General features: G+C 38.6%; 1 protein-coding gene across 6 annotated transcripts in view; it reads left to right on the forward strand.

Moving 5' to 3' along the window:
• PTPRZ1 (protein tyrosine phosphatase receptor type Z1) overlaps positions 1 to 27,895 on the forward strand; it is a 141,725-nt gene that overhangs the window by 37,395 nt on the left and 76,435 nt on the right. For all 6 annotated transcript variants that reach the window (XM_033011481.2, XM_033011484.2, XM_033011483.2 and 3 more), the window contains exon 2: positions 1,906 to 1,971. In XM_033011481.2, coding sequence (XP_032867372.1) covers positions 1,906 to 1,971 — 66 coding nt within the window. The remainder of the gene's footprint in view (positions 1 to 1,905; positions 1,972 to 27,895) is intronic.

Raw genomic sequence — 27,895 nt, forward strand, 5'->3', positions numbered from 1 at the left:
TACACTCACACACAGCTTTTCTCTGACATGTGTGCTAGCTAAGATTCTTCAGGTGCTCCCTTCCCCACATGAAACTTGCTTTCCTTCCCCAGTTTTGCCACGTATTTATAGTGGAGAAAGACAAGACCAAAACCACTGACAATCCCTGCAGATGTGGGAAGGCGAATGGCTGTGAGTGTGCTGTGAAGGGGCTGTGGGAGCACAATAAGTGAATAGCAGAGGGAAAGAAGGTGTATGAACTCCTAACGTCTCCTGGCATTTATAAAGACTTTCTGTAAGATTTACTGGGTCTATAAGTGTGTAATGCACCAAAAAAAGTGAACCTTGCCCCTTTTTTTCTTGTTCATTGAAGCTATCACTCCTTGTCCATCAGACCTCCATGTGGAATTTAAAAAGTGGTGGGACGCTCTCACGCCCAAACCCTGCATAGTTAGCATATGAATGCTCAACTGATTGTTTGAAGTAACAATTAGAAGGACAATGGATAAAGGAGGAAACTGAAGACAGCAACTAACACCTGTGAATCAGAACTTCAACAGCTTTCTTTTACATAATTAATTAAAGAAGCAGGTGCAATGCACACTGACTTGAAAATGTGGTCCAAAGATAACGCTGGTGCATGTAAATCCCTTTTCAGTGCCATTACTTACATGTGGGGCTTTCTCTGTAAAAATCTGAGTCATGAGTGAATGTTGCGAAGTGTTGCAATGGGTTTTATTGGCAGGGAGGGAGAAAGGGAAAAGAAAAACATTTCAGGGCAATAGCAATTTCGTGGAGGAGGCAGAAGTCCTGATGAAGGTATTAAAACCTATGGACTTCAGACAGGTAACAGAAAGTCATTGTAAGACACAGAATATTTCTAACATTGAAAAGAGCAATTATGATTTAAGATCCTGTTATCAGCACTACGTATGTTTCTACATTAAAGAACAAGAAATGGATGCTATGAAACTGTTTCATTAAATTGTACTTATTGGAGAATGTGAGCAGAATTCTATGGTGCTCCCTCAAGGAAGCGATCCATATATGTGCTCAATGTGTTCATATGCAATTATATCTTCAGTAGGTTATATTGTGCATCTCTAGAACAGTATTTAATAAAGCTAGTTAACATTATGACTCTTGAAATGACAGTCTCAAAAAACCTATATCTGCAATTTGCATATATTAATAAGTATTAGGGGGCACAGTCATCTATTTGCACACATCAGTAGTGTTGCTGGAGTTGTACTGACATAAAAAGGATAATGGTGAAGGTTATTCTTTAGTCAGAATAAATCAGTGAGTATTTATACAGTTAGATATTTCTCTCTAGAGAAATATAATGCCATTAAAAAGTATTTAATATCTAGCCTTCTCTCTCCATAAACTTTATGGAGATACAAGGAACTTCACATTCTTCAACTATAATATTGCTGATGATAGTACACAGTGAAATGCCATTTTAGAATATTTTGTTCACTATCTTTAAATGGTAACGGTAGTACAAAGTCAGAGGAAATATGTAAAGTCCCAATTTAACTCACATTGACTTCCAAGTAATCTAGATTGTTTCTTTGCAAAGGACATCACAGAGCAGTTGTGTTAATTTTAAAAGGGAAAGCATGGTTATGATGAAAAGTGTAAAGACAAGAAAGACAAGGAAGACGAGGGAGGGAGGGAGGGAGGGAGGGAGGAAGGAAGGAAGGACCGAAAATCACTTTTGTTTGCTTTGTTTGTGTCCTTTGTTGATGATATTTGTATTCTGTTTAGCCAATACTTACCATTTGAAGTCCAAAATAAGGACAAAGTTAATAATTCATCAGTAATGGAAACAGTTGGGGTGGAGGGGGGGGGTGTCATCTACACTTAATGTTCCTGTTAGGCTTCTGGGTTTTTTATTGTAAATTAATTGGTATTTTGCAGATTTGGTGTACGGATACTACAGACAACAGCGGAAACTGATTGAAGAGATTGATTGGTCATATACAGGTAAGAAAAACTGTCTACTGAATAACTTATTTCACTTTGATATTTTCATGTTAATTGTTGTAACTTCAAGAGCCTGTTATGTCTGTATACCACTTAACATCTGCCTAAACAATTGCTAAAGTACAAATGTAGGAAATGGAATCTGAAAAGCTGCAGGAACTTTACAACAGGAGAGACTATTTTTATTTCTTACATCTGTTATTTTTTGAAAATTAAGTCCTCACTCTTAAAACCTTAACCTGAGACATGACTTACTTGGTGAAGACTCGGCCAGTAAATTGTTAGGTGCTCATTTATTATCTGAATATTACTGTTCTGACAAGTTTGAAAAGCAGACAGAGAGGCTGAAACAAGACGCAGCACATTAGGTGGGTGAAAACATACCTGTATGCTGCATGTGAACTTCTACGCTTCGGAGCACCTGGGCATCCTTTCCAGGTCCCACACTGATTCTCCTAAAAAATTAGTCATTTGGGCTCTCTCATTTGCATAAGTAAGAAATACCCTTAAGTTCTGCACAACCTTTGCCTCATCACAGAAGGACTATGGGAAATTCACAATTAGCCTCCTAGATTCTTCTATAAAAGTCAAGCCACTTTCAGTAATATTGAAAAGGTAATTTTGTCCTAAATGATAGGTATATTTTACCCAGAATGTAAGACTGACTTCCTGAGGATCTGCATAGACTCTTACACTTTTAATGATTTAAATTACTGTTTCAAACCCCACCAATTTATGAAAAGAAATAAGGACTGACAAATTTCACTCTTTCATACATTTGGTTCAAAATATGTTTCTGTATTCACCAGTCTTTTTCTTTCCCTCACTTTCTTTCTCATTTTCGAGACAGCTTTTATCTTCCAGGGTAAAACATATCTAACAAGTTTTGAGCCTAGAGAGAATTGAAACAGGCTAGTCATAAACCCTTCAAAATGAGATTTATAATGAAAACTCCCACTTACACACATTGTACTGCAAAATCCAAGCATAAGATCAATCAATACAATATTTCATGTTCAAAATCCATCAATTTTTTAATATTGCAGTTAGAGAAATGCAGGGATAAACCTCCAGGATTACAGGTGACCAGAGGGCAATTTATGAGTTTACTTTAAAGAATAGCGAATGGGTTTTGCATAGAATGTCAGAGGATATAGCTCTTCCCTAGGCTGCACAGAGCACCCACTCGCTGCGTAGCTGCTGCAGCAGCCATGAGTCGTGTTTGTGGGGTATTTTGGATGGCAAAACAGCACAGACTCTGCAAGCTGGAGGATCCAGGCCTGTTGGTTCTCTCTCTTAACAAGTGAGATACCTTCACATAGTCGACTCAATTCATGTGCCTTGCCCTAGTGACTCTGCTGTTGGGAAAGCATTTGTATCCCTCCAGACCTATATGGTCTGGTGTCTGTGGTGCATGGCGTGGCTGAATTTGAGAGGAGCCCTGCCCCTGCATCCTCCTCCCCTGCATCCTCCTCCCCTGCATCCTCCTCCCCCTGCTCCTGCCTCCTCACCGGGCCCTCTGCCACACAGACTCTGTGTGCCCCCAAGACCCTTAACACAGCTGGCTTCACGTGTGGCCAGACGTGGATTTTCAAAGCTTTTGGGGGGGGGCTGCATGTAAATCAGGTACTCGGTGTCTAGGGCTGGCAACTGTATTGTGAGCCATGTGGCATGTGGTGCTTACCAGAAATACCAGGGAATTGGTTCTTGGCATAAAGGGAGTACAACAATTCAGCTTTCACTTCAAATAAGACAGTCTTTCTGAATGTGAAGAAAAATTACAAATTTTAACATTGTGTGTTGGAGGCACAGAAGTCTAGAGGCGGAGGCATATTGGTTTTGATCTCATTCATTTATAATAATTTGTTTAGTTGAATCTCACTGTTGTTTTTTTTTTTTTTTCCTGGGGCAAGTGATATCACATACTGTATGTATAATTACTGTACCTATCTCAGACTTAGGGTTTTGAGGAATAGACCAACGTGCACATTTCTGAATGGATGACCTGTGCTTTGTCAGTACATCCTTTCCTCAGACACCAGTTACATTGTTCTGTTTTATAACTTGCTCACTGAAAGACCTGAAAAATTAGCCCCTGTGTGACGGTGAAGTGTTATGAGAGGACCTGGGGATCCTGCAACCACAGAGTTTAATCTAAGAAAAATCTAACTGGTTTTGTAAACTAATCTGAGTTTGAGCAGATGTAATGCTCTGTGTGAAATAAGAAATTTCAGATAAATTAGCCACAGTGGGTCAACACACCCCTTTACTAGGCTGGTGCTGTGAGATGAAAGTAAAATGGAACTAGAAAAATAACTTGAATCTTACCTGCTGAAATCATGCAATTTCTGAAAGTGAAGGTTCATAATAAAGCAATTTCACATACTGTAAGTTAATGTGAGTCATCGTCAGAGTTTGACTCTCGGGTAAATGTCTAATGAAAGCATAAGCATTACTGGAAACATTTTGTAGTACTTCTAAGGGCTCTGCTTTAAGCCATAGACAAATCCTGCATTTGCAAGCATGAATTTAGGTTTTTTGTTTCCTGACTTTGCATATATTTGCATTAAAAAAAACAGTGTTAAAGAAGTTGAAGGCACAAGTGCTCACTACAGATGCATCCAATTTTTTCGAGAACAAGTAGCTTCTGAGTCTAGTTTATTAGTAAAATGACTTTAAAAACTTTCACTGTATTTTTCATTAAAACAATGATAGAATGAAAATGTAATGATCTCATAAATATTTTCAAATCATATCGTATACTAAAAGTGAGTCCAACTATTTTTGTTGTAGAAAAAACAAGTGTGCTGAGAAAGTTAATTTCTTACATACTAATTGATGACCAAAGATCGTTTAGACATTATTTAGCTGCACCACTAAGGTTAGGCAATCACATATTATTTCAAACCATAAAGTGAGCACTGTGAGCTTCAATTGTTTCTCTGTCATAAGATGAAAGATTAATTTTTATTGATGCTTTGTTTACATGCATCGTTTTTGCCAGAAGGAGTGAAATAATGGAATGAAATAATGCTAATTTTGTTTGTTTGTTTGTTTGTTTGTTTGTTTTTTAATATGGCTGGTTGACCATAGTCTGTGAAAACTCCAAGTCTGAATGTTCACATGTAGAATTATCAAATGATGCCACAAAGGGTTTTTTTCCCAGTGAAATTTCTTTCTTTTGGGATTTGTGTTCTTGTTCACAACAAACAAGTTATGTGATTTAGGGAAAAAAAGCAGAGCTGCATTCTGTTAAAAGCAAGAAATTCTAAACAGCCTTCCAGGAATTACAAAAGCTGAGGGGGTTTAAATTTTTTTAAAATTGAATTTACTATGTAAATGAATAGCACAGCCAATTCAGTGTTCTTTGTCGCATCATTTAGGAATATTAAGTTCAGTTTGTGCTGCTGTTCATTATGTGATACACTGATGCGCAATTGCCTTATAAATACTGTCAACTGATCTTGAGGAAAGGGTGATTTTAATATAAACAATTGGGTCTCTAGGTATTCAGATAACAATTCTGTTGCTTGCAAACAGAATGTGAATCATATTTCCTTTTTCTCTGAGGGAAAGCATCAGTAATCACAAAATCAAAGAATAATTCAGGCTTGAAGGTGCCCTTGGAGATCATCTGGTCCAACCCCCTGCTGAAAGTGGAGTGAACTTGAAAGCTAAAGCAGGTTGCTCAGACCTTGTCCAGCAGAGTGTTGAAAATCTCAAAGGAGGGAGATGCAGCAGCCTGGACAGCATGTTCCGCTGTTATTTTGAAGAATTTTTTGCATTTACCCAACTGCAATAGCTCTTATTGCAAATTGTGACCACTGCTTCTTGCCCTTCCCCTGTACACTGCTCTGTAGATTGCCTTTACATAGCAGTAGGCTTCAGCTCGGTTCCACCTCTTGTCTCCAGCCTCAGCAAACTCAGGTGCCTCAGCCTCTCCTCATACATGGTACACTCCATCCCCCTGACCATCTCAGTGGCCCTTAGGTTGTTAATATCCATCTTATACTGGGCTGGGGAAGAAGTCAAAAGTGGACTCTGCATTCTCGATGTCACCTCCCTGGTACACAGAAGAGGGAAATAGTCACATCCCTTGTCATGCTGGCTGCACTCTTGCTAATGTAGCCCAGTACATTTTTGGTCTTCCTGGCTGCAAGGGCGCACTGCTGACTCACACACAACTCATTGTCCATCAGGATAATTATTTATGATATTTTCAGATAATTTTTATTATCTAGTGTATCTCAGTATTAAAACTTGGCAGTATGTTGATGATGCTTTTCTGGCCCTTTCACCAATGCTTTCCACAATAACAGCTAAACGTAATGGCTTGTTGGTTCTGCTGTCATGCTGAACACTGAGCTAATCTTGTTAAGCTTAAAATTGTTATCGTTCTATGTCTGATTCAACAACCACTGGAGATATTCCCTTAGTTTATCATTCCCTATTACTATCACTACACAGACAAAACCTTTGTTGTCACTTGAAAGGTTGTTTTTGCCACCCCAAGTCCTGGAAATTTTCACTGATGGCATCAAATATTGATGCCTGTAGTTTGGCTCAGAAATTAAAATAGCCTTATTTTCAGTGGTGTTGAGAAAATGTAATTCTCTTTCTTGCCCAAACAAGTTCTAATCTTTTAATTTCAGATGTTGTTCTATCATCTTTCATTACTGAGGAGATTCTACTGCAAAGTCACTACTCATAAAGTTTATGGGAAAGTAGGTTGTTGCTTATATCCATAATAATTTAGTAAATTTAGTATTTTGCTTTTCACTCAGCCTAAGAAGTGAGCAAGGATCTGCATTATCTATCTCAGCTGTGGCTCAGGAGAATGATTTTAACATTGGTAGCTGATTCTACTCATTCTGTTAAATGTCTGCTGCTTCTATTACCCCATAATTTGATCCAGGTAAGATGGAAAGTTTCAGGCTTTCCCCTCATCCTCACCCTGTCTCCCTGTTCGGCAGTCATCTGCTGGGAGGATGGGCATACAGGCATTGCTTTCTGTCCTGTGGCTGCAGCAGGGAAGAAGCTGTGCTGAAAAGTGTTTGTGCAGGTGTGGGCACCCGTGCATGCTCCTTGGGAGACAGCTCCGGGAGCGGGGCAAAGGCAGATTGAGGGTAGAGGCACAGGGTCTGGGTCCTATCCATTGCAGGCCAGGGGGGATTATGATAGAGGAGCCATTTCATGAGCCAAATCCTGATAATCGGGCTGTGTGGGAGAGGGGGAGGCAGCAGCTGGAAGTGGGATCCAGGAGCTGCCTGCTGGACCGACTGATTTATTGGACAGTTCTACCAGACCAAACTGAAATGCCACCGAGAGAGCCCTGGCCAAAAGCTGACACCACCTCCTGCCTTCGCTGGCTGGGTAAAACCATGCTCTGGGGAGATGATGCATGCCAAATTAAGTTTAATTTTTTTTCTTGCTGGCTAACTACCATGGCAGTATCAGCATAACTTTGTGAGAAGATTTGGTCTTTTTATCACCTCTTGTGAAATAAATCACTTTGTACTTTATATTCACCAAGTATAATCATGAGTGATGTGCTGTATCAGTTGTGATTAATAAAGAAAAGCCTATACTAGGGTCCTGTCAGTTCTTTCTGTAAAGGATACAGCATAAGAAATCAAAATAACATGCATTCTTTTATTAACTCACATAAAAATAGCTCTACAGAGGGTCCTTTCTTTTTTAGTAGACCTTATGCTTCAGGGGCTGTCATACCTTTTCTTGCTTGATAGCTCATTACATGTATTTACATCCCCCAGATCACACAGTCACTCATGGTTCCAGTGTTTTGTCACTAAATTCACAGGCTCATTAATTAAACAGCCTATTAAATTATTACAGTATTGGGAAGGCTGATGATTCAGCAGCAGAAATTACAGTGTTAGGCATCTGCTCGCATCAAAGAGACAACGTGTCTTCAAGTGGGAAGCTACATGCTGGCATTGCTGGCCATAGAGAAATTCCTTCAGAGATATCTCAGTGTACTGAATCAAAACCACAAAGCATGTTACTCAACACAAATAAGTTATCTATTCAGTATATTTATAAATTTTTAATTCGTATGAGGTGATACGGTTTGAAAGAGTGTTTCAAACATCCTTTTTTTTCAATCAGGAGAGCTGATCTTTAAGCAGTAGAAAGCTACTAGCAGCAAAGTGTAATTTATTTAGCTTTGATTCGGTCAATATTTGCAGGATAAACTGAGTGGAGACAGTTGCAATGTTTTTTTGGGAAGGAGGTAAGAGAATTGGACCCCATATTCATGGAGGTCAAAGTTGGATGCTTGTAGGACAGATATAAAGAACAGCATATTGGTATCCACCTTTGGCTCATCACTGGTAAAATTACACCATTTTTCTTTCAGTAAAGATTTAAGGGATCTGTTTGCCAGAGTTTCCTGATAAGGAACTGTGATAAAACCTGTTCCTACCTCTATTTTACTCCTTTAAAGCTATAAACAAGGAAACAGCTGGGTCATTTTCAGAAACTGCACAGTGTCTCATTCTGAGCCTCAACTAGATTATTCAAATGCAGGAGGGTTGGTTTCTGAGGTATAGAAATCAAAGCATGAGGTATTTGCATAGTGTGGCACTGATGTTTTGATAAGGTCTGGCCAGGGGTCAGAAAGATGTAGAGACTTCCCATTAAGTAAATGTGTCTGGAAATTAAAAGATTTTTTAGGAGTGCTGTCTTTGGGAATACACCAAAGTAAAATGAAAAAAGCAGGTTGTGGATATCTCACAGTAGACTGCAACCTCTGGTTAAGCCTCTTTGCCCTTCAAAATGATCATAAAAGTATCCTCATGTATATACTACTGCATGATTTCTCATTTATAAGTGCATTCAATCTGTGCTGCAGTGGGAAGGATATGTTCTTGGGGAATGCTTGCTTACAAAATGCACAGATGATTACTTTTGAGATCATCATCACCTCTATATCAGTATGATTTATATATTTATGAAGTTTAGAGCCCAGCAAATAATTCTCTCATTGCTTATGTTTACAAAAGGCCTTGTTTTACTCACCTGCTACAGCCTATTTGTTTAGGACTTTCTTACAAACATTTTTACTCAAGGGCTATTCTTCTGTATTTATAACAATTTTTGTTGTTTGGTTTGGTTTTGTTTTTTTTTTTTCCTAATGTATTCAAATCCCATTCATTTCAGTATGCCCAGTTTGCTAATGTACTGAAATAAAAGCAATAACTAATTCGATGCAATGTACTCAAAAAATTGAAGCCCTTCACAACCTTGCTGTAACTCATTAAGTAAATTAAAAACAAATCTTTCTAGATAGTTTTTCCATGGGCTAATAAGAGTTGAAGCAGTCCTCCAAAAGACATGATTAGACAAGTTGGTGTGGCTAGGAGCTTGGAGAGAAGGAAGATGAGGGGTAAGAGCAAGGATCCTGAGAAGAAGGGGGCAAGAGAAGTGTGGCCCCCTCCCTGCTGATAGCAGGAAGCAATCATGCAGGCTCACGTGCCCCTGAAGCCACAGCAACTGCAGGCTCAGTGAAGGACATGTGCTTGGCATTTTGCAAGTGTGCCTGACTTAGTTAAGCAGAGCATAGTAGGGGCAGCACATACTATTTCAGTTTCTAAATTTTGAATACATTATAAATGAACTTAAACCATATTTTCATGCTGTACTTTGGAATTTAATTTTCAAATGTTACGACTTTTTTCCCCCAAAATAATATTTTTTCCAAAATTTTTCAATTTGAGAAACTAGAGAAAACTATCAGCAGTTCTATTTTGGATGAAACAGCATTTACTGAAAAAAAAAAAAAAAAAAAAAACAAAAACAAAACCCTAAACCACTGAAAACCCCCGACCTTTCTAAGACTACCTTGTAGAAATGGCACTTTCACTTCCTCACATCTGCCCCTGCCATGTGTGAAGCATGTCACCTTCTCATTTCAGAGGTAAAAATAAGCTTGTGCTTATCTTCAGCTGGATGCTAGAGCCATCCCAGTTTGTAGCTTGGTGGCTGGACCCCGTGGTCTCTTGTGAAGCATTAGCTTGGTTGTTGCATTTCTACCTACTCACTCTTATGTAGACCAGAAGGTTATGCAGGTGCCAGCAATAGCTAGTTCAATCTGCAGGCTTGCTGTAAGTGGTAGTAATTCGTGATAAAGAAGGTAAATTAGAAAGGGGCAGAAATATTTTTTATTTGCATACAGAATACTTTCTGTCTGGTGTTTCTGAGGGATGATGTGTGGGATTTATTTATATACAGTTGGTGTGTATGCAGTATCATGACTTATATTGGCACAGTAACACAGTTCTAAGAAGCCTGAATTATACAGGAGTGTTACACAGCTTATTATTTCCAATGGGGAGATCCACTCTAGGAAGTTTTCCTGAAGAATTCTGTGTTCTGTTTCTCTACCAAGGTAGCAAGCTTTCTACACCACCCAGAAGAAATAGTGGACATGTCAGAAAGCTTCTTAGATCCCAAAGAAAGTATTTAATCCAAAATTAAGGCTCTGTGCCCCTATACTTGTCCTTGAATTTCACAGCCTCTCTTCCCTTTGCCTTTTTTCTACAATTGTGGTGCATATGAAATCACTCTTCCGCATTCAAAGTCATCCCTTCATGTGGAGGAAGTCCTGCTGAAAGCTGTCAAAGTCTATAATTGTTAATTTGCAGCAGTCCACAGGACAGTGGCTGTGGCACTGTGCATCCACTAGATTTATCAGCTGAACTGTTCCCTCCATATTTGGTTTCAGAATCAAAGAAGTTCAGTTCTGAGCATCTCTCTCAACTGTGAAAGGTGAACAAAGTCTTTTTTGTGAAAAGACAGGTCAGGGCATCAAGCTGCATACATATTTAGCTAGTTCTTGCTATGCTTCAACAGTTGTGCTTGCAATAAACTCCATATCCCTCCTGCGGCGGTCTCTTCCTGTTCTCTTCCAAGAGCTTTCTTTATGAGATACTAAACTGTGGCTTGATCTGATATTGCCTGGCATTGATCCTATTTTAGGAGCCACAGAAACATTTGACTGTCTTCTTCCATCTTTTATCATAGATGCTGCATTTAAGAGCTAAGCTGTTTTTCCTCTGAATGTGGTGTTTCTCTGTCAGTGAGGTTTATCTGATGAAAACTCTGTCAACCAGAGACATTTTTAAAAGGCAGTTAAGAAAATTAAGATATTAAAAATGGGAAAGCAAAGAGAGGGACAATGTGTTGAATGCTGGAAAAAGAGAAAGAGGAATAATTTACATGGAAGGACTTGGAAATTTGTTTTCAAACTTCTGATATTTCCCTAGCTGTGTAAGGAGCCAATTCAGGGCTTGGGTGCATGGTCAGAGACTGTCAACCATTATTTTTACTGAGTTAATGGCAAAAACAAGGAAACAACAACAAAAAGCCCACCTAGCATTATCCTGCCTGAAAAAAAATACAAAAAAAAAAAAAAAAAAACAAAAAAGCAACCAAACTGTTGCTGGAGTATTTAGGAATACTGGGTCGATGGTTCACAAATTCTTTTCTCTTGTTTCAGAACAGAATGGATTTTCTGCCTGCTTGTATATGTTCTGACTACTTTGAATATACACAGTACAGTATGATCAATCTCTTTTTTTTATCTGTATTTTTTCTGTCAGTTTTCAGGATAGCAAATATTTATGGCTGAAGTGCTAGTCGGTGAAAAATTACAAGCAAAGACTTTTTTTATTATTATTCAAACACATCTTCTTGAAAGCTAGCTTTACAGTAGTATGTGTGGTATGTGTGAACAGAGCTCTCTAAATAGGAACAGTAGCACATTACCTCTTTAATCTGTATTTTACCTGCTTTCAGAGTATCCAGAACAGATTGAAGGTGACCAGCACAAACAGGCAATATGCAATATGTAACATGTTTTCTTGGGGAGGGGGCACATATTTTAAATAATGCAACCATTCATTTTCTTCAGCTGTAAGTACCCGCTTCAAACAGATTCGGTACATTATCATAACCAATCTTTACCAACACATTTAACCACCAAGAAGAGAGCTATACACCTGCTAGTCCTAATGTGACCATACCATGTGTATTTGATCAAAATGAGAACAGTACTCATTATCCTCCTCATAAAAGGAACCGATGATAATCTGATACAGTGGCTTGATCACACATCTGAAGTTCCCTTTGAAATTGTTTGTTTTGTCTAGAGAAACTGTGGACCCTGTGCTAAAAAAAGCTTTTCTGGATGACTTCCTGTGTCTGAGAGAGAGAGAGAGAGAGAGAGAAATCTCCCTACCCTTTCCATTTGACGCTTTTTGTCATATTGGCTTATTTCCTCTCTTATGGTGTCGCCATAACTTGTTTCCCTGTAGTAGTATAAAATTTGTCTTTTTTCCCACCATCAAATGATTGTATAGGGTTTTGTTGCCTACTTCTCCCTGACTTTCGTTAACGGCTGCATGAAGTAACTGTCAGTTTGCCACTTTATCTCCTGTGTTTCCAGGAGAAACTCTTTCTCCTCCTAAGTAACTAATGAAGAAAGAGCCAGCTGAGTGTTCCCTTGACTATCTTGCAGTCTCTCCCAGCTGCCTTTTCCTAAATGTCAGGGACACTCTCCAGTGTGGTTACCACGGTGCATTTGACTGGCATGCCTGCCAGGGTTCACAAAAGCCAGCACACACACTGCACGTTTTATAGAAACATACGACGAGGGAAGGCACTTTCTTGCTGTACCACAGCTAAACAGAACAAAAGGTGCTTTTTGGTGCATATTCCACATAAGATTGGCCCCAGTTTGGTAGCATGAAAACCATCAATCAATTAAGAATTTTCTCTGTGTCCCTCCATTTGTGAGAATGTTGGTGTATCTATAGATGTGTTACAAGTTACATATATAAACTTGCTGGTGAGCTTGCCAACAAAACAGGTCAATACATAAATGCAAATGCTGATGAAGAACAGTGAGATTTACACTGTGATGTATTCATTAACTAACTTCTATGAAAAGATTTGAAGGTGTTTTCTATTTCCTTATAATTTATTATTCAATCTGAAACACTGTTATTAGCAAAAAGGTTTTATTTGACATGGTTTCCTGGTGTGAAAGTCAACACAAAGTACATCCTGCATCCAGACATTGGAAAACATTATTTTTTAAACCTCAGGTTTTTAGCTAGCAAGCTGTAGATAGAATTGTAGCTGAAATAGCAAAATCCTTTTTAAAATGCCACCAGATCTAAAAACTCACTTTGAAATCCCATGCAAGTGAGTCATATTGTTGTATCTAAAATATATCATTCAGTTCATAAGCAGATTTTAAACATAAACATGAATAAATTACTTTCTTGCAAATAATAAGCTACCAGTAAGTTCTGTTCCAGTCGCTTGTTTCAGGTTGAGTTGGTTATATTCTCTTCAACAAATGGTTTGGTAGACTGGAAACTTGTTACATCAGATTCGGTGATCATACATAGAAGAGCTGTGAACTACGGTGTACTTTGGTCTGTTTCCTTGATAAATGTTTCATAGAAACGAAATATTCTTCTCCCAGTTGCTCAACTTTAGCCCTCGTGAATGAAGTCAGTAGGGTTTTCCAGTGTGATTAAGTTCCTTTCATTGAAATGCTTAGGTTTTTCTTATTGGGACCAGATATGGGCTCCCAAATCCAACACCCTGCTGTTACAAGCAATTGTGCCATCTAACTCTTGCATAAAATCAATTGAACTCTGTTTTAAAAGTAGTTGTGATAATTTGCTTCATAGTTCCACTGAAAGACTGTCTCAGAAACTCACTCGTTACTTTTAAACCTTATCTGGATTTCCAAGCTAGCTGTATTAGCACACCATGTAGGTCATCTAGTTCTTCTGATGGAATTGGTTGTTTGGTTTGTTTTTTGAAGAGTTCTTTTCTATTGTGAATATTTACCTGCACTGATATCCCTCTCCTGTTCATTTTTTAAATTAAAACAAGACAGTCTAGTCTGTTATCCCCTTCTGATCATTGCACAAGCTTTTTTTGCTCACTCATGATTCAGCTAAAATTCTTTTGTCTTCAGCATGGGTGACCAGCATCTCATGCACTTATCCCAGATGAACTGTCCTCAGGAGTTTTTGCAGAGATATTAATACTTTCCTACCTTTACTAGGAGTTGCTTGGTTAGAGTTTCAGAACACACTTGCCTTTCCATCATACTGTCTCTTTACAGTCCTCTGAGACTATCAGACATGGTCTAATTCTCCTCCTCCCCCATGTTATTCCTACAGTGAGATTCTCATTAGTAACAAAAACTCCCACTAGTAGCCTCTAACTGTATGATTTTACAAATTGCATTGTTGAATTCCCTGCCATTTTTACTACTTCAGTTCTCAAGGTCAGCCATTTTTTGCATATACTATACTGGATCTCCTTGTGATGGCATGTTTTCACACATCATGTCATCAGTAGATGTAATTAGCAGAACTGAGAAACTCCAGTTTCTTGCACACACACAGCCCAGTACCTCCCATTTTCTGTTGCTTACTATTTTTCTCCTCTCATATTTAGTAAACAAGGGAAAGTACTGATTTGTTAGATACTATGGTAACAATTTTGTCTATTTAATGATCTATTGAGCACAATTACACAATTTCCAGTTTTTCAAAGACTTCCAGTTATTTCCTTCCTTCCTTCCTTCCTTCCTTCCTTCCTTCCTTCCTTCCTTCCTTCCTTCCCTTCCTTCCTTCCTTCCTTCCTTCCTTCCTTCCTTCCTTCCTTCCTTCCTTCCTTCCTTCCTTCCTTCCTTCCTTCCTTCCTTCCTTCCTTCCTTCCTTCCTTCCTTCCTTCCTTCCTTCCTTCCTTCCTTCCTTCCTTCCTGCCTTCCTGCCTTCCTGCCTTCCTGCCTTCCTGCCTTCCTGCCTTCCTGCCTGCCTCCCTTTCTCCCTCCATCAACATAAGGAAGTTGGCTCGTAAACTGTTCAGTATCCTATGAGAAATATCACTTCTGTTGAAAGTTTTTTGTCTGTCCAAGCATCATTTAATTGCAATGATTTACAGCCTTAAAATAAATGCCTGTCTGATTATTAAATACGCAGTTAGCAGCTTTATTATGCTATCACCCACAGATAAATTCCATTTTGATAAATCTGATGTAAATAACATTTTAATTATTGCTGTGTAAGTACTAAATTTTACTACCGCAACTAATTACCTATATTCAAATATCAAACTTTGGTCTGAAATTTGAGTAGTCTAAAGCCAACTGAAATCAGTGAAAAGATATCCCTTATATTGAACTTTGAATCTGTACTACCTTATAGATATGACCAATTTTATGTTACATTAACAATGGTGTATATTTTCAAACAAAATTTAAATGTATGGGGCTTTAGCAGTGATGGATTGGGTGGCAAAAATACTCAGAAATACATTATGAATATTTATTCTAATTTAAGTGTGTAAAAATTATTAAATGATTGGAAAAAATTATCATAACAAAACTAGGAGTGTTTGGCAATTAGGTGAGGAATTGCTCTATAATACCCAATGACAATTAGCGGTGCCTATGCAAACCCCTCATTATTTTACATTATAAGAGAAATTACAAGCAGCTTGATTCTACAAAGTTGATCTTCAGTGAAAATTAATGTTGACATTTAATTGTCCTGAAACTTCGTATTTAATATCTCACTAAGATGAATGGCTCAGTTTACTCTTTCTAGAGCTATTGTTTCAGTCTATGGTAGTACCAGGTCGAGATTAATGCATGCAAGTATAGCTTTTTCTGCACAACCTAGAATGATGGAGACTTTCACGAAATTAATAGTAATGTGAAAATATAATTTCATAGAGCCTATCAAGATACATCCAACAAAGCTTCTCCCTGGATGTGATATTCTCCAGTATTTTCACTAGTATTTCTGATGACAGAGGGAAGAGAGTGCATTTGCAAATTCATAGAGGATGCCATTCTGGAAGTTGCAAGAATTTGGGGTGACATAATCAGAACTCAAAATGAGCTTGATGAATTGGAGAAAGGTTCTGAAATCAATCAAATAGAATTTGTCAATACAGTCGTAATAGTAAGCACAAAATACTCAATTGGAAAAGAACATTAAGCATATAGATGCAAAATAGGGGCTGTATGGCAGTTAGCTGTAATTGCATCTGAATTAACAGTATGTTGTTGTTGCAAAAAAGGCAATTCCATTTTGAGGTGAATTGACAGGAATGATGTATAAGGCATGGGAGGCAATCATTCTGTGCTACTTGTCACTAGGAAGGTCTCAGCTGTACTTCTGTATTCATCCTTGGACCGCACACTTGTAGAAAAGACAGTGACAAACTGAGAGAAGGTCCAGAGAAGAAGCAGAAAGAATGATGGACATCTAAGAAAGCACAAACTCCTTGGGAAAAAATTGAAGGAAATAAGTTAGTATATTAAAGGAAGTTATGATAATAGTCTTCAGATATTTAGAAGTTGTTATGAAGTGATCAGTTGCTCTCCATTCCACTGAAGTGACAAGACTGAATCGGTTTAATTTACAGAAGAAAAGGTCTAGGTGCAATATTAAGAAGAACTAACAGTGAGACTAGCTAAACTCAAGTTGCTTAGGAAGGCTGTGGAATCCCTCTCACTGAAGCTCTTTCACAAAAATGGGAAGACAAGCATTAGTGAGGGATAGTCTAATTATATTTTATCCTGTAATGAAAGAAAGGACCCAGATGACCTTTCAGTTTTACACATCAGTGATTCTTTGTAGCAACTTAAGATCCTACTGAATCATCTTTCAAACAGCACCTAATGCATATGTTGTTGTGTAGACAAAGGGAATACTACCAACCATTCCTGAAGTTACCCAGATTTTCAGTCTTTTACTACTTCGTTAATCATCAACCTTTTGTCTAAGAAAATTATTTTCTATGCCAGATCATTTCCCCATTTTTGACTGTTTGAGGCTGTGGGAGGAAGGATTGCAGAGAGTATTCTGGATAAAAATGTGGTTTTTATAAGGAGACAGAAAAATATGTAACTTCTCTCTTACGAAAAAAAAGTCAGTCTTTTCTCTGAAAGCCCTAATATGTCCTCATTTTGAATCTGGAACCTGGAAGGAAGAGGTAGCTTTTATTTTATCAACTCACTTTCTGTCTAGGACAAGTGTTTCTTGGGCAAGCTCTTACCACTATGCACTAACAAAAAATATGTATGGAATTAATTTAATGTTATCTAGGTGATTTAGACTAGTGTAATTGTTTTGAATGGAAAAGCAGCAGGATCCAATGGGGCAGAAACTTCTGTGTGGGGAAAGTAACTTCTTAAGCCACTCAGACTTGATTCTAGGGCTTGTCTGATTGGCACCTACAATTCAGATCTGACATGGAAAATTTCTTGTAACTCTAAGTTCATAACCTTTTGTGGGTTTTATCAATCACTTCTCCAAAGCTTTTGGATCCAGTTTTGAAACCCAAACTCATTTGCTTTGCATGGACCTTAAAGAGTATTTCGCTTTCCCTTGATTATTTATTGCAGCCAATTTGAGATTAAACTGATTTAATTTTCTGTCTCTTGGACTGCTGCAAGCCTGCAGTCGTGCATGCTCATTGCTTCTGTCTGCGGGAAAAGCTCTTTATGGTAGAGCACTGAGGGCTGGCAGCACTTTTTTCCTCGTGCTGCTGAGCTGCTCTGACCAGCTGGACTGCCAGCAGCTGGAACTTGCTGACTTTCCTGTCAGAGCAGTCCAAGGGTCAGATATTCTGCATTTGTACTGCTTTTAGCCTCCTCTATATTTGTGGGCACAGTATGGACTAGCAGAGCCTGTTGTTTCATTCAGCTTTCTGCAGTCCTGCCATAGCAATGCAGCTGCACAGCATCACCTGTTCACCCAATTAATGGCTTCTAGTGGACACTGTATTTATCCTACCCATCACATCTTACATTAGTGTGATGAGAAATCAGCTTTGCCAGCACGCTGTCTCAGAATACCTCCACAGCTTCTTTCAAGCAGCACAGTGCATCATTGGTGCTCACGCATTTGTCCTTGGTGAATCAGTTTCCTTCATGTCACACTTTTTTGCTTTCTGCTTAGCTGATGAGCTCCTTATAATATTCCCAGAGGTAACTGCACTGTGGTGTATGATGATTCTGTGTCCTTGGGAGGATAATGTTAGTTTTCTTTTTGTGTGTCGTAATGATACTGCATAATGGAGCCAGAATATGTGCCTAGAAATGGAATAGTGACAAACAAAAACAATCTAACAGTAGCAGATCTAGAAAAAACAGTTATAATCACTTTTTAAAATGTCAGGCTTGCACCTGCATACCCTCATTAACCTTTCATACATGTGCTTTAAAACACAAACCACTTTCTGTTTGCTGAGCAGCCCAGAGCAATGACATCATTGTATAAGTTTTGCACATGATTTTATAATAAACTGGCACATTATAGGAGTACATTTAAGTGGATGCTCTTTTAACCTAAGATATAATAATACACACATTTAGGACCTGATTCTAGCTAAGCAGTCCCTTGAGGTTACTGGGAACTGAAGACATTGCAATTTACAGGCTTATGCACTTGGTTGATTTAAAGACAGAGATGCAGTCAGGTAAAAAAATGTCACTTCCCAAACATCTTTTTTCTTCCCTCTGACATATTTCTGTAACCCATTAAGTGGCTATTCTAGTTGTCAGAAATCATTGGCTTTTTTTCTGTAAGCAGAGCACAGAAGTGCTGGTGTGTATGAGGAGCAGGGCTGTCTGTCTCTGCATAAAGACATCATGTTCATCATGCACAAGTATCACTTGTCTTTTTTTTTTTTTTATTATTTTCAAAGGAACCATCCAGTGATATTAATTAGTTAAAGTGAAATGAAATATACAGTCAAACAATACTTTGCTGTTAAAATGCCCTTTGGAAATACATTCAATTTTCTTTTTACCTGTTTGCATTCTCCATCTTACACACTCCAAAGTTTACAGCTCACAGTCTCCAAAGTTGCAGGCTCCTGTGTGAATTGTAACTACTCTATTTAACCTCCTACAGCTCCTTTCTTCTTCCTGCAGTATGGTGCAATTTTCCTGCAAATTAGCACAACTCACTGGAATTGAGGTTCCAGATGCAAATTCCCCACCTCTCAAATCAGATTGTCTCTCAATAAAAGGCAAAAAACAGACCTAGGAGAGAACAGACTTCAGGCTGTTCCCTTACCTTCCTTCTCTTCCACTAAATGCTATAAACACAAGGTGAAAGGCTTCTTTTTGCCTAGAGAGCTGAGGTCTCTTGCTGCCCAGGGACCACAGCAGCCTTTTGGGAAAGGATGGCCACTTCTCTCTTTTACTAGTTAGGCTTTTTCTTAATGTGTTGGCATAACTCCTTCAGGAAGAGTAAACCCAGAAATTCAAGTCACCGCTTCCTCACCCTGTGCTCTAACCACTGGTGCAGAGGCAGTGGTATATTTCTTGTGGCAATCATCCCCATTACCATTAGGATAGGACCAATTGAACTGGACAGATTGGACTGCCCTTTGAAAGGTGTCTGCCTTAAATATATCCTGTGAAGAGAGAAAGGCACTTAATTTACGAACACTGGATCTCCCCCTGCAAGTCCTTTCACCTTCAGCTGTGTAACATGTTTCACCAGTTGAATTAGATGTATTGCATTAAGCCTGTGCACTGCCACAGAGAGATGGTCAAAAACTTCAGTGCATTTTCCTTCTTAGTTTCTTCTTTTTGTTTGAATGAAACTATGGCATATGGATGCTCAGGAGAAAAACATCCTTTAAAAACAGGCAATGTGATTGTCAAACCTCAAAGGCTGACAAATGTGATCCCTCAAACCAAGTAATCTGATTTTCTTGAAAATGACTGACCGGGTTTCAAGTTGGCAGCAAGTATCCTTTAAACTCTACACAGGGCAGCAAACCTGAAGTTTAAAAGCCAAAATCATAAGCAGAAATGCAGTTTATGGGATGCTGAAATGGCTAAATATATTTCTTAAAGTTTATTTATATATCCACTTCTTATTTTTCATCCTCTGCTTCAATGAAAGTTGTTTTTACATGCCACATCTCATGTAGGAGGCTGTGCAAGAAGTTATTAATAAAATATTGTTGCAGTTATCCCACAGGACATATTGTTTATACCATCACAGATGCAGATTACAACTCAGATCAATGGAGCAATTTTTTAAAAACCTCTTTCTAAAGCAGCAGTTGGAGTATGATTACAGTTGTCCACAGTAGTTATATCATACAGCAAATTAGGAAATATATGTCAGGACCCATTATTCTAATGGTTGTCTTGTAAGAGTTTTAAACAATGTAAATGGATGCCAGACTTGCAAACTGATGACCCTCTTTGAAACAATACCCCCAGTTGAGAGGAGAGAACAAAAATGCTGTTGACTTGTACGTGGTTGTCAAGTTAATGCTTCAGAGGAACCCACAATACTAATCACCCTTCTTGAATGCAAGTTCTTCTTTTCTTTAGCTCCCTCATAAGGTATCCCTTAAGCACTCATTAGGCCAACATAGCTGAAAATCAGTAAATTTGTTTTCAGTGTCAGCTACAAGCATTTCAGTCCTGGCCAGATACAAAAGACAGCACTATACTGCCAATGTCACTTTGTTTCTTGCAGTGTTTGTAAAGAAACATTTTGTTTTCAAAACCCATTAAAACAGAGTAAGATCTTGTATATTTATACTCCATCAAATGCCCAGTATGTACAAGGATGAGAACTATAAAACTGTATAAGGCAGAGGATAGAAATTCTCTGTCCTAAACTGCTGTTTAAATAGCACATCTGGAGAAATGAAACTGCCAAATTTTTAGCAATCAGCAGCAGCAGCATTAACAAGGGAACCATTGTGGTATGTGTAATGGCAATATTTATTTTATGTAACTAAGAGTTTGTCCTAATACCAAATTAAATTATGTACCAAATTAAAGGCAAGATCGTGCTTTACAGTCTTTCAATGGGCTCTACTTATTATGGAACAGGGACTTGTCATGCCTAATCTGAAGGGGTGAGTTTATGCAGATATACAGCTGCAGTCAAGTCAAATGGCATGGGAATGCAGAGTGGGCAAAAGCAGGGAGTAAAGCTCCCTTAGTACTCTGTGCCTGCAAGCTGAGGATTATTTGAACAGTGATCAAATGTTCTCAGGAAATGTGTTTTAATTAAATTCTGCTCAGCTAAGAAGTGAGACAAGGACACAATTGTCAACAAAATCCGTCCTTGATGTGAGACTGAATGCTAGTATCATGAGGCCCTCACAGTGTCCCTCAGTATTTTGCTTTGGTGGGATGGCAGTAATATGACAGGTTAACAGTGCTCTTCAGGCTCCACTTACTGACATTGACTCTGTGGTCATGGAATATAATTTTCCAGCCTCTGGAATAGTATGCACAACTCATCCCCAGTTATTGTGGATCCTGTGAATGAGATGGGGTGCACAGGATGAACATACAGAACACTTGCAGTGCCCCAGGAGCTCTAAGCCCTAGTATAGCTTATGCAGCTATGGTGAAGAGCTTTTCTTTCTGACTTGGCTTCACAAGTCCATGTTAGTTTTTCTTTACAAAATCCGGCATCATGGGAAAAAAGTGTTACTGTATATCTTTATCAGTAATCTGGATGATGGTGTAGAGTGTACCCTCAGCAAGTTTGCTGATGATATAAAACTAGGAGGAGTGCTGAGAGACCTCAGCAGACTGGAGAAATGGGCTGACAGCAACCTTATGAAGTTCCACAAGGGAAAGTGCAAAGTCCTGCACCTGGGGAGGAACAACCCCAGGCACCAGTACATGCTGGGGGACGACTAGCTGAAATGCAGTTTTGCGGAAAAAAGACCTGGAAGTGCTGATGGACACCAAGTTGAACATGAACCAGCAATGTGCTCTTGCAGCAAGAAAAAAAAAGGTTAATGGTAACCTGGGCTGCATTAGGAGGACTGTTTCCAGCTGGTTGAGGGAGGTGATCCTTACCCTCTTCTTAGCCCTGTTGAGGCCACACCTGGAGTACTGTTATGGGCTCCTCAGTACAAAAGAGTCATGGAAATATTGGAGAAAGTTCAGTGAAGGTGATGGGCACAAACTGAAACACAGGAGGTTCCCTCTGAACATCAGGAAACACTTTTTACCTGTGGGGGTGACCAAGCACTGGCACAGGTTACCCACGGAAGTTGTGGAGTCTCCATCCTCGGAGACACTCAAAAGCCATCTGGAAATGGTCTGGGCAACTGGCTGTAGGTGACCTTGTTTGAGAAGGGGGGTTGGTCAATGACCTCCAGAGGTCTCTTCCACCCTAAACCATTCTGTGGTTCTGTGATTCTGGGTAAGAGTGTCACCAAAAGATAGATTACTAAACTGTAGAAGGAGGGAAATACAAGAACATGGCAAGCTAAGAGATGACAAGGGTAAGTGAATCTCAATACAAGTTTGTATGGCAAGTCTCCAAAGAGTGAGTTTCGAAGACAACCACCAGTCAAGGAATTATTTATCAGAATTGCAGTGTGACAAGATATTAGCAGAAGTAGAGAAAATAGAAAATATAGAAAAAAAAATCACATTTTCAACAGATCTTCTGTGACTCACAGTCACAGACTGGCAGCTTTTTCTGTGAAGTCAGAAACATCTTTTCTTTGCAGAAACAATTCCATGGAAACTCCACTCACTGAGTCTTCTAGATTCGATGTTTCCCCACAGGGAGGTAGGCTGTATTGGAAACAAGAGATTCTGGGTATTATTCCAAGATAAAGCTGATTCTCGTGAAGGGAAAGGTTGTTGCTGCCTACAGCAGAGACAAATTATTTTAAAAAAGAGTTCACAATTACATATGCAAGAAGCTGCCTCTGCATTTTCTCAGAAACTTTCATTTACATAGTGCTTTTGCCTTGCTTTTCCACCCCCGATCTCCCACCTTTTTCTAATCTGTTATTCCCTATCTTGGAATTGATGCAGAAGAATACTATAATTCACCTATAGGCTTTTTTGGTCATCCCCTTCAGATTGAAATCTCTGTGTAAATGTCATGCAAGTCATTCACGAATGAGACTAATCTTTTCATATCTTAAAAACTATACCAAGAGATATAGATTCAATACTTGGGCTTTAGTATGTCTTGCCTGTGTGATATGCCTTAGCTAGAAACTGCAGCCTTGTATTTTCTCTTTAACCGTCAGAATCTTTTGCTGCACTTTTCCACTCTGGGTGCAATCAATGCCTACATTAGTCATCTACAGCTACCCTGGGTAGGTAGAAGTCATACAGAGGTCCTCAGTGAATGAGAGCACTGGGAGACTGTGACACATACACTGTAGTGTAGGATGCATGTGGTAAGCATAAGGGAAGTTCTTTTAGGAAAAAGAAAAAAAAAAAAAAGAAAAAATACTTTAAAGCAGTAAGAGATTGGTTTATAATCTGCATAACCTAGGTGAGGTTTTCTTCCCTGATTTTCCTGCAGTCTAAGTTTCTTGTTTGAGAATGTAGGAATTAGACATAATCATTTGATATAGACTTTGATCAATAGAGGTCTTGTGACTTCGGTCAAAAGAGGAAAAATTTTCACAATGAGAACAATCAGCCATTGGAATAATCTCCTCAGTAAAGTGGTGGATTCCCCAACATTGGATACTTTTAAGATTCATCTGGACAGGGTGCTGGGCCATCTTACCTAGACCGTGCTTTTTGCCAAGAAAGGTTGGACCAGATGATCCTTGAGGTCCCTTCCAGCCTGGTGTTCTATGATTGTGTGATTGAATAGTCAGGGAACTGTGTCAGAAATCTCTTCATGCATATGGTGCTATTTGGTGCTAAGTGCCATGTCACATACTCTAGCCATTGTGCTGGAATAGCAAATATAAAAACCCCAGAAATTTATTATATTTAATTATTTGTAACAATGGCTTCCTCTAATTGCTTTAATAATAGTGGTGTTTGATTTGCCACAGAAATATGATCTATTTATATGAACAGACTAATGATATACAAGGTGTTTTGTACATTCTGTGACCAGAATAGCTGGCTGCCCACATGGGTCTGGTTGTGGGACTGAGGCCTAATTCAAATGAGAACAAAACACCGGAGAAATACTGTAGAAGAAACTATGATTTAGGATTTATGTGTGCCAGTGGAAGATACATGTGGAATAATTTAAGGTGCAAATTTGAAATGTAGTAGTTATTTTGCAGCAGTTTGTGGTACAGACTTCTCAAGTACGCAAAGGTTTAGCATGTCCCATTGTAAAAGTGCTGGTGACTGAGGGATCATAGAGAACATATATCTTCTCTTAAGTTCACGGTTGAAGGTTACACACTTACATTAGGTGCCTAAACAACACAAGGGGGAGTTACTTGCCTCATAATCCACTGATTAGCAGAAAGGTGCCTGTCAGCCCATTTGTGTCATCCCTGCCCTTTCCCTGCTGAATGCTCCAGCTGATAGGCTACAAAACCAGCTTTACCCCTCCCTGTCTTCTTATAGCCTGATGATTCTTGAATGTTTAGCCTCACCATGTCACAACACTGGCGAATGAGTGAAGAGGACTTGTTCTCCTTCCCTTTTTAATGTTCTCAGGCCTTGTCAGGGGAAATGCAAAATATGGATCACGAATAATTGGGGGGGGGGGGGGGGGGGCGGGGGCTAAGGAGGATATTTAACAAATGTTCTGCCAAATACACTGCCTGGCTGTAGCTGCTGGGGTAATGTATTAAAATGAGCATCCACTTGAATGTTCTTGAATGGGAGGAGGGCAGCTGCAGGGCTTTGCTTTCATCTTGGTGCTGCTAGCAACAGGGTCTGGGGGTCACTAGGCACATGCCAGCTAAGTCTGTGCCTTGGGAGATTGTGGCAAGGGGTAACTAGTCTGTGAATCCAAAATGGGCTTTGATTTTGGTTGTTCAGCTTAATTAAACTGACAGTGCCTCAGGGCGCAGACAGTGGTAGAGTATTTAGGGAGCTTTTGGTGAAAATTTGGGAACCTATGAATTCTAACATTCCTCAATCTCTTGAGCTTGATTAACTACATTTCAGTTAGATTCACAATAGGCATGTATTGGGGAGATTTTGTCTTAACAGTTTACAGGGCTGGTTTTACTACTTCTGGATGTCCAATTCCTTGCAGACTGAACAGAGATTTCTTGTCAGAAAATTTTTACTCTGGAGTAAGTCAGTAATTGTAAGTGCATTTTTCAAGATAACATAACAAAATAAGATTTACATTAATGATAACATGTTTAGGATAGCATAATTTTTTTTTCCTGAGCATTAAATTGATACTTTCCAGAAAGAGGGAAAAGGAAAGGAGAAGCCACAATAGATAAAATGTCATTAAAACTTAATCTGCTTGTATAGAAGCCCTCCACAAATCTAGAAGTGTTGGGATTCTTGAATACTTGGGATTACTTGGTACTGAAGCCACTTGTGTGCATCCAATCCCTTCTTAGGACTGGCTAATTTTCTTTATGTGAATGACAGCGTAACCCTGTGGCAGAAGATAATTGCTTCTCTGCAATGGAGAGAGGTTTGATGGTTAGATGATGTTAATGTGTCAGGAATACCATGTGTTCCTCTTGATCCTGCCATAGTAACTTCCTGCTTAAAATAGATAAATAAACCAAGAAATGTGCCTTTAATTTATCCAACTGTGTTAAAGTATGCTAGATCTCTTCCTCCTTGAATGGTTTACTTACTAAAAAGAAATAAAGACTATTATTTCCAGGTAGTAAAAAGTTTCCTACATATTTGATCCCTGGGTAACAATGTGAAGAAAGAATGTGATGTGCTTTTTTGATCCTCTTCTACTTTCCTATGTATAGAAATGAAAGGAGAATATTTTTTTTCTCCACAAAGAAAAAATGATGACACAAATCTTCATGGAAGTTGATTATTCTCTGTATTAGCCACAGATGAGAAGGAAGGAGGAAAAAAAAAAAAAAAAAAAAAAAAAAAGAAGTACTAAGCTATGAAAGAGTTTAGTGAATTTAAAGCAATATTAATATGAAAACTGGAATCCCCACTATGAACTTTCGGCTCAGAGGGAGTAGGTTAGGCGACAGTTTTTATTTGTTTCTCAGTACAAGCAGTGCAATGTATTAATTCTTAGTTTCAGAAAATATGAAGTAAAAAACAATGGTCCTAACAGCAGCAAGACATTTTAGGCCAATTTTATCACCACAAGACTCACAGAAGGGACAAGAACGTACTGGCTGACTGAGAGATGAGAGATCAAGATTGCCCAGAGATGCACGAATCAAGTGTGTGCCTCTGTAGAAATTAATGCTGTTTCCATCGTAATTTCAAATAGTTTCTACTGTAGAATAGAATGGAAAAGCTGTGAAGGTAAATGCCATTAATGGACAGTGAATTCCCCATCAGAGGTTATACATACTGCTCAGTAGTTTTTAGCGATGCACTCTTAAGAATAGTCAGCATTGAAAGTGACTTTGAAAGTTCTTAGTACTGAAAGATGTTAAGAACTGGTTAGGCCTTTTTATAGATCTGCAAAGGAAAAGCAGAGATCGCACATTTGTGGAAGAAATACTTGGAAAAAATATCTACTGTGTAATTTACATAATGCTGTTATCACATCGAGACTGGGTAAAATCTCAGTGGAAGAGTTGGCAGAGTGTTTTTGAGGATATGATAGTCTCAAAAAAAGGCTAATCACATAATAGTATTATTTAAATTTAACATGGAATATTATCAGAGGAAGAGTCATATACATTCACTGACATTGCTATGGCAGTTATGAAAGTATCTGTAATAGTCTGTGAACAAAATGGAAACGTAATGGTAATATTGGAATTATACTTAGTCCAAATAAAGTAACAGCATCAGTGCAGGAAAGTTTGTGAAATGTTAGGAAGGGGGTTGGTTTCTAACATTTTTGAAGGTTTTTCTTCTATTTTGGGGGGGAAAGGGAAAGAAAATTAAAGTTTTTGCTGTTGCAGCCAAAGTCCTTGCTAAAAAGCCATTTATGAACTAGAATTGGCTTTCTAAAGTAAAAATAAAATATTATAAGAAATTGTGTAGATAAGCACACATACAGCTATGGCTCTGTGTAAGAAACCCATATGGCTCAATATAATACTATATAACAAATTCTTGCCCATCACCTCCTCTTACCCTTACCATTATGCTAACATAATATGTATTGAAATACCCATAGAGGTGTGATACTAAATCCTGCTAAAAGACGCTAAAAGGAAATCCTGCTTTCCCATGGTATTATGTTCTTCTGGAGATAGTTAGGAGCTTCATTTTATAAAAATTGAAGCTCTGTAAAAATGACAACCTGGGGAGCAAAAAAACAGAATTATTTCTGTGTCCTTTTGGACATTAGGGTAATTTATCTGGTGGCAGCTGCTGGGACTGACTGGCCAGTAGTCTCTTATCCTTGTATTTGTCTTGCTTTGGTTTATTTCTGTCTAGTCCTTGCTTTTCAGGATCTTTATGTTATTCTTTACAGTTGAAATAAATGCCTTTTTGCTATTCAAGGGTAAATGCCAACCTTTGTCACGGTTGTTTGTGGGATATTTGCATCCACAGTTCCACTAATGTTTAGTAGTGGGTTTTTTATGTATGCACAGGCAATCTGATCCAAAGCCCAGAGAACACATTTGTGATTTATTTTTATACTTCCGCCGGCTTTGCATCAGAACTTATGACTGTGGCCTTTATGAGACTTATTATTCTTGTAGATAGGCTAATACTGACTGAAATTATTTTCCTAGGTGATAGCAACATAATAATACACGTTTGGTAACAGGAAAAAGCACCCCTGAGGTATAACACCACAGGATGTTTCATGGAACTAGACATACTGCTCATTAACATTTAATAGTCCAGGAGGGAGGGAGGAAAGAGAGAAGAGGAAGGGAAGGAAGAAGAAAAGAGGAAAGGGGGGAAGTGGAGTGGGGGAAGAAGGGAGGCCATATCACAACAGGACACAAAAGGGAACCTTAGTGATTTTCTCAGTGAAAGGCA

The sequence above is a fragment of the Tyto alba genome, unplaced genomic scaffold, assembly GCF_018691265.1.
Source record: "Tyto alba isolate M040663 unplaced genomic scaffold, T.alba_DEE_v4.0 Super-Scaffold_2, whole genome shotgun sequence".
Classification (NCBI taxonomy): domain Eukaryota; kingdom Metazoa; phylum Chordata; class Aves; order Strigiformes; family Tytonidae; genus Tyto; species Tyto alba.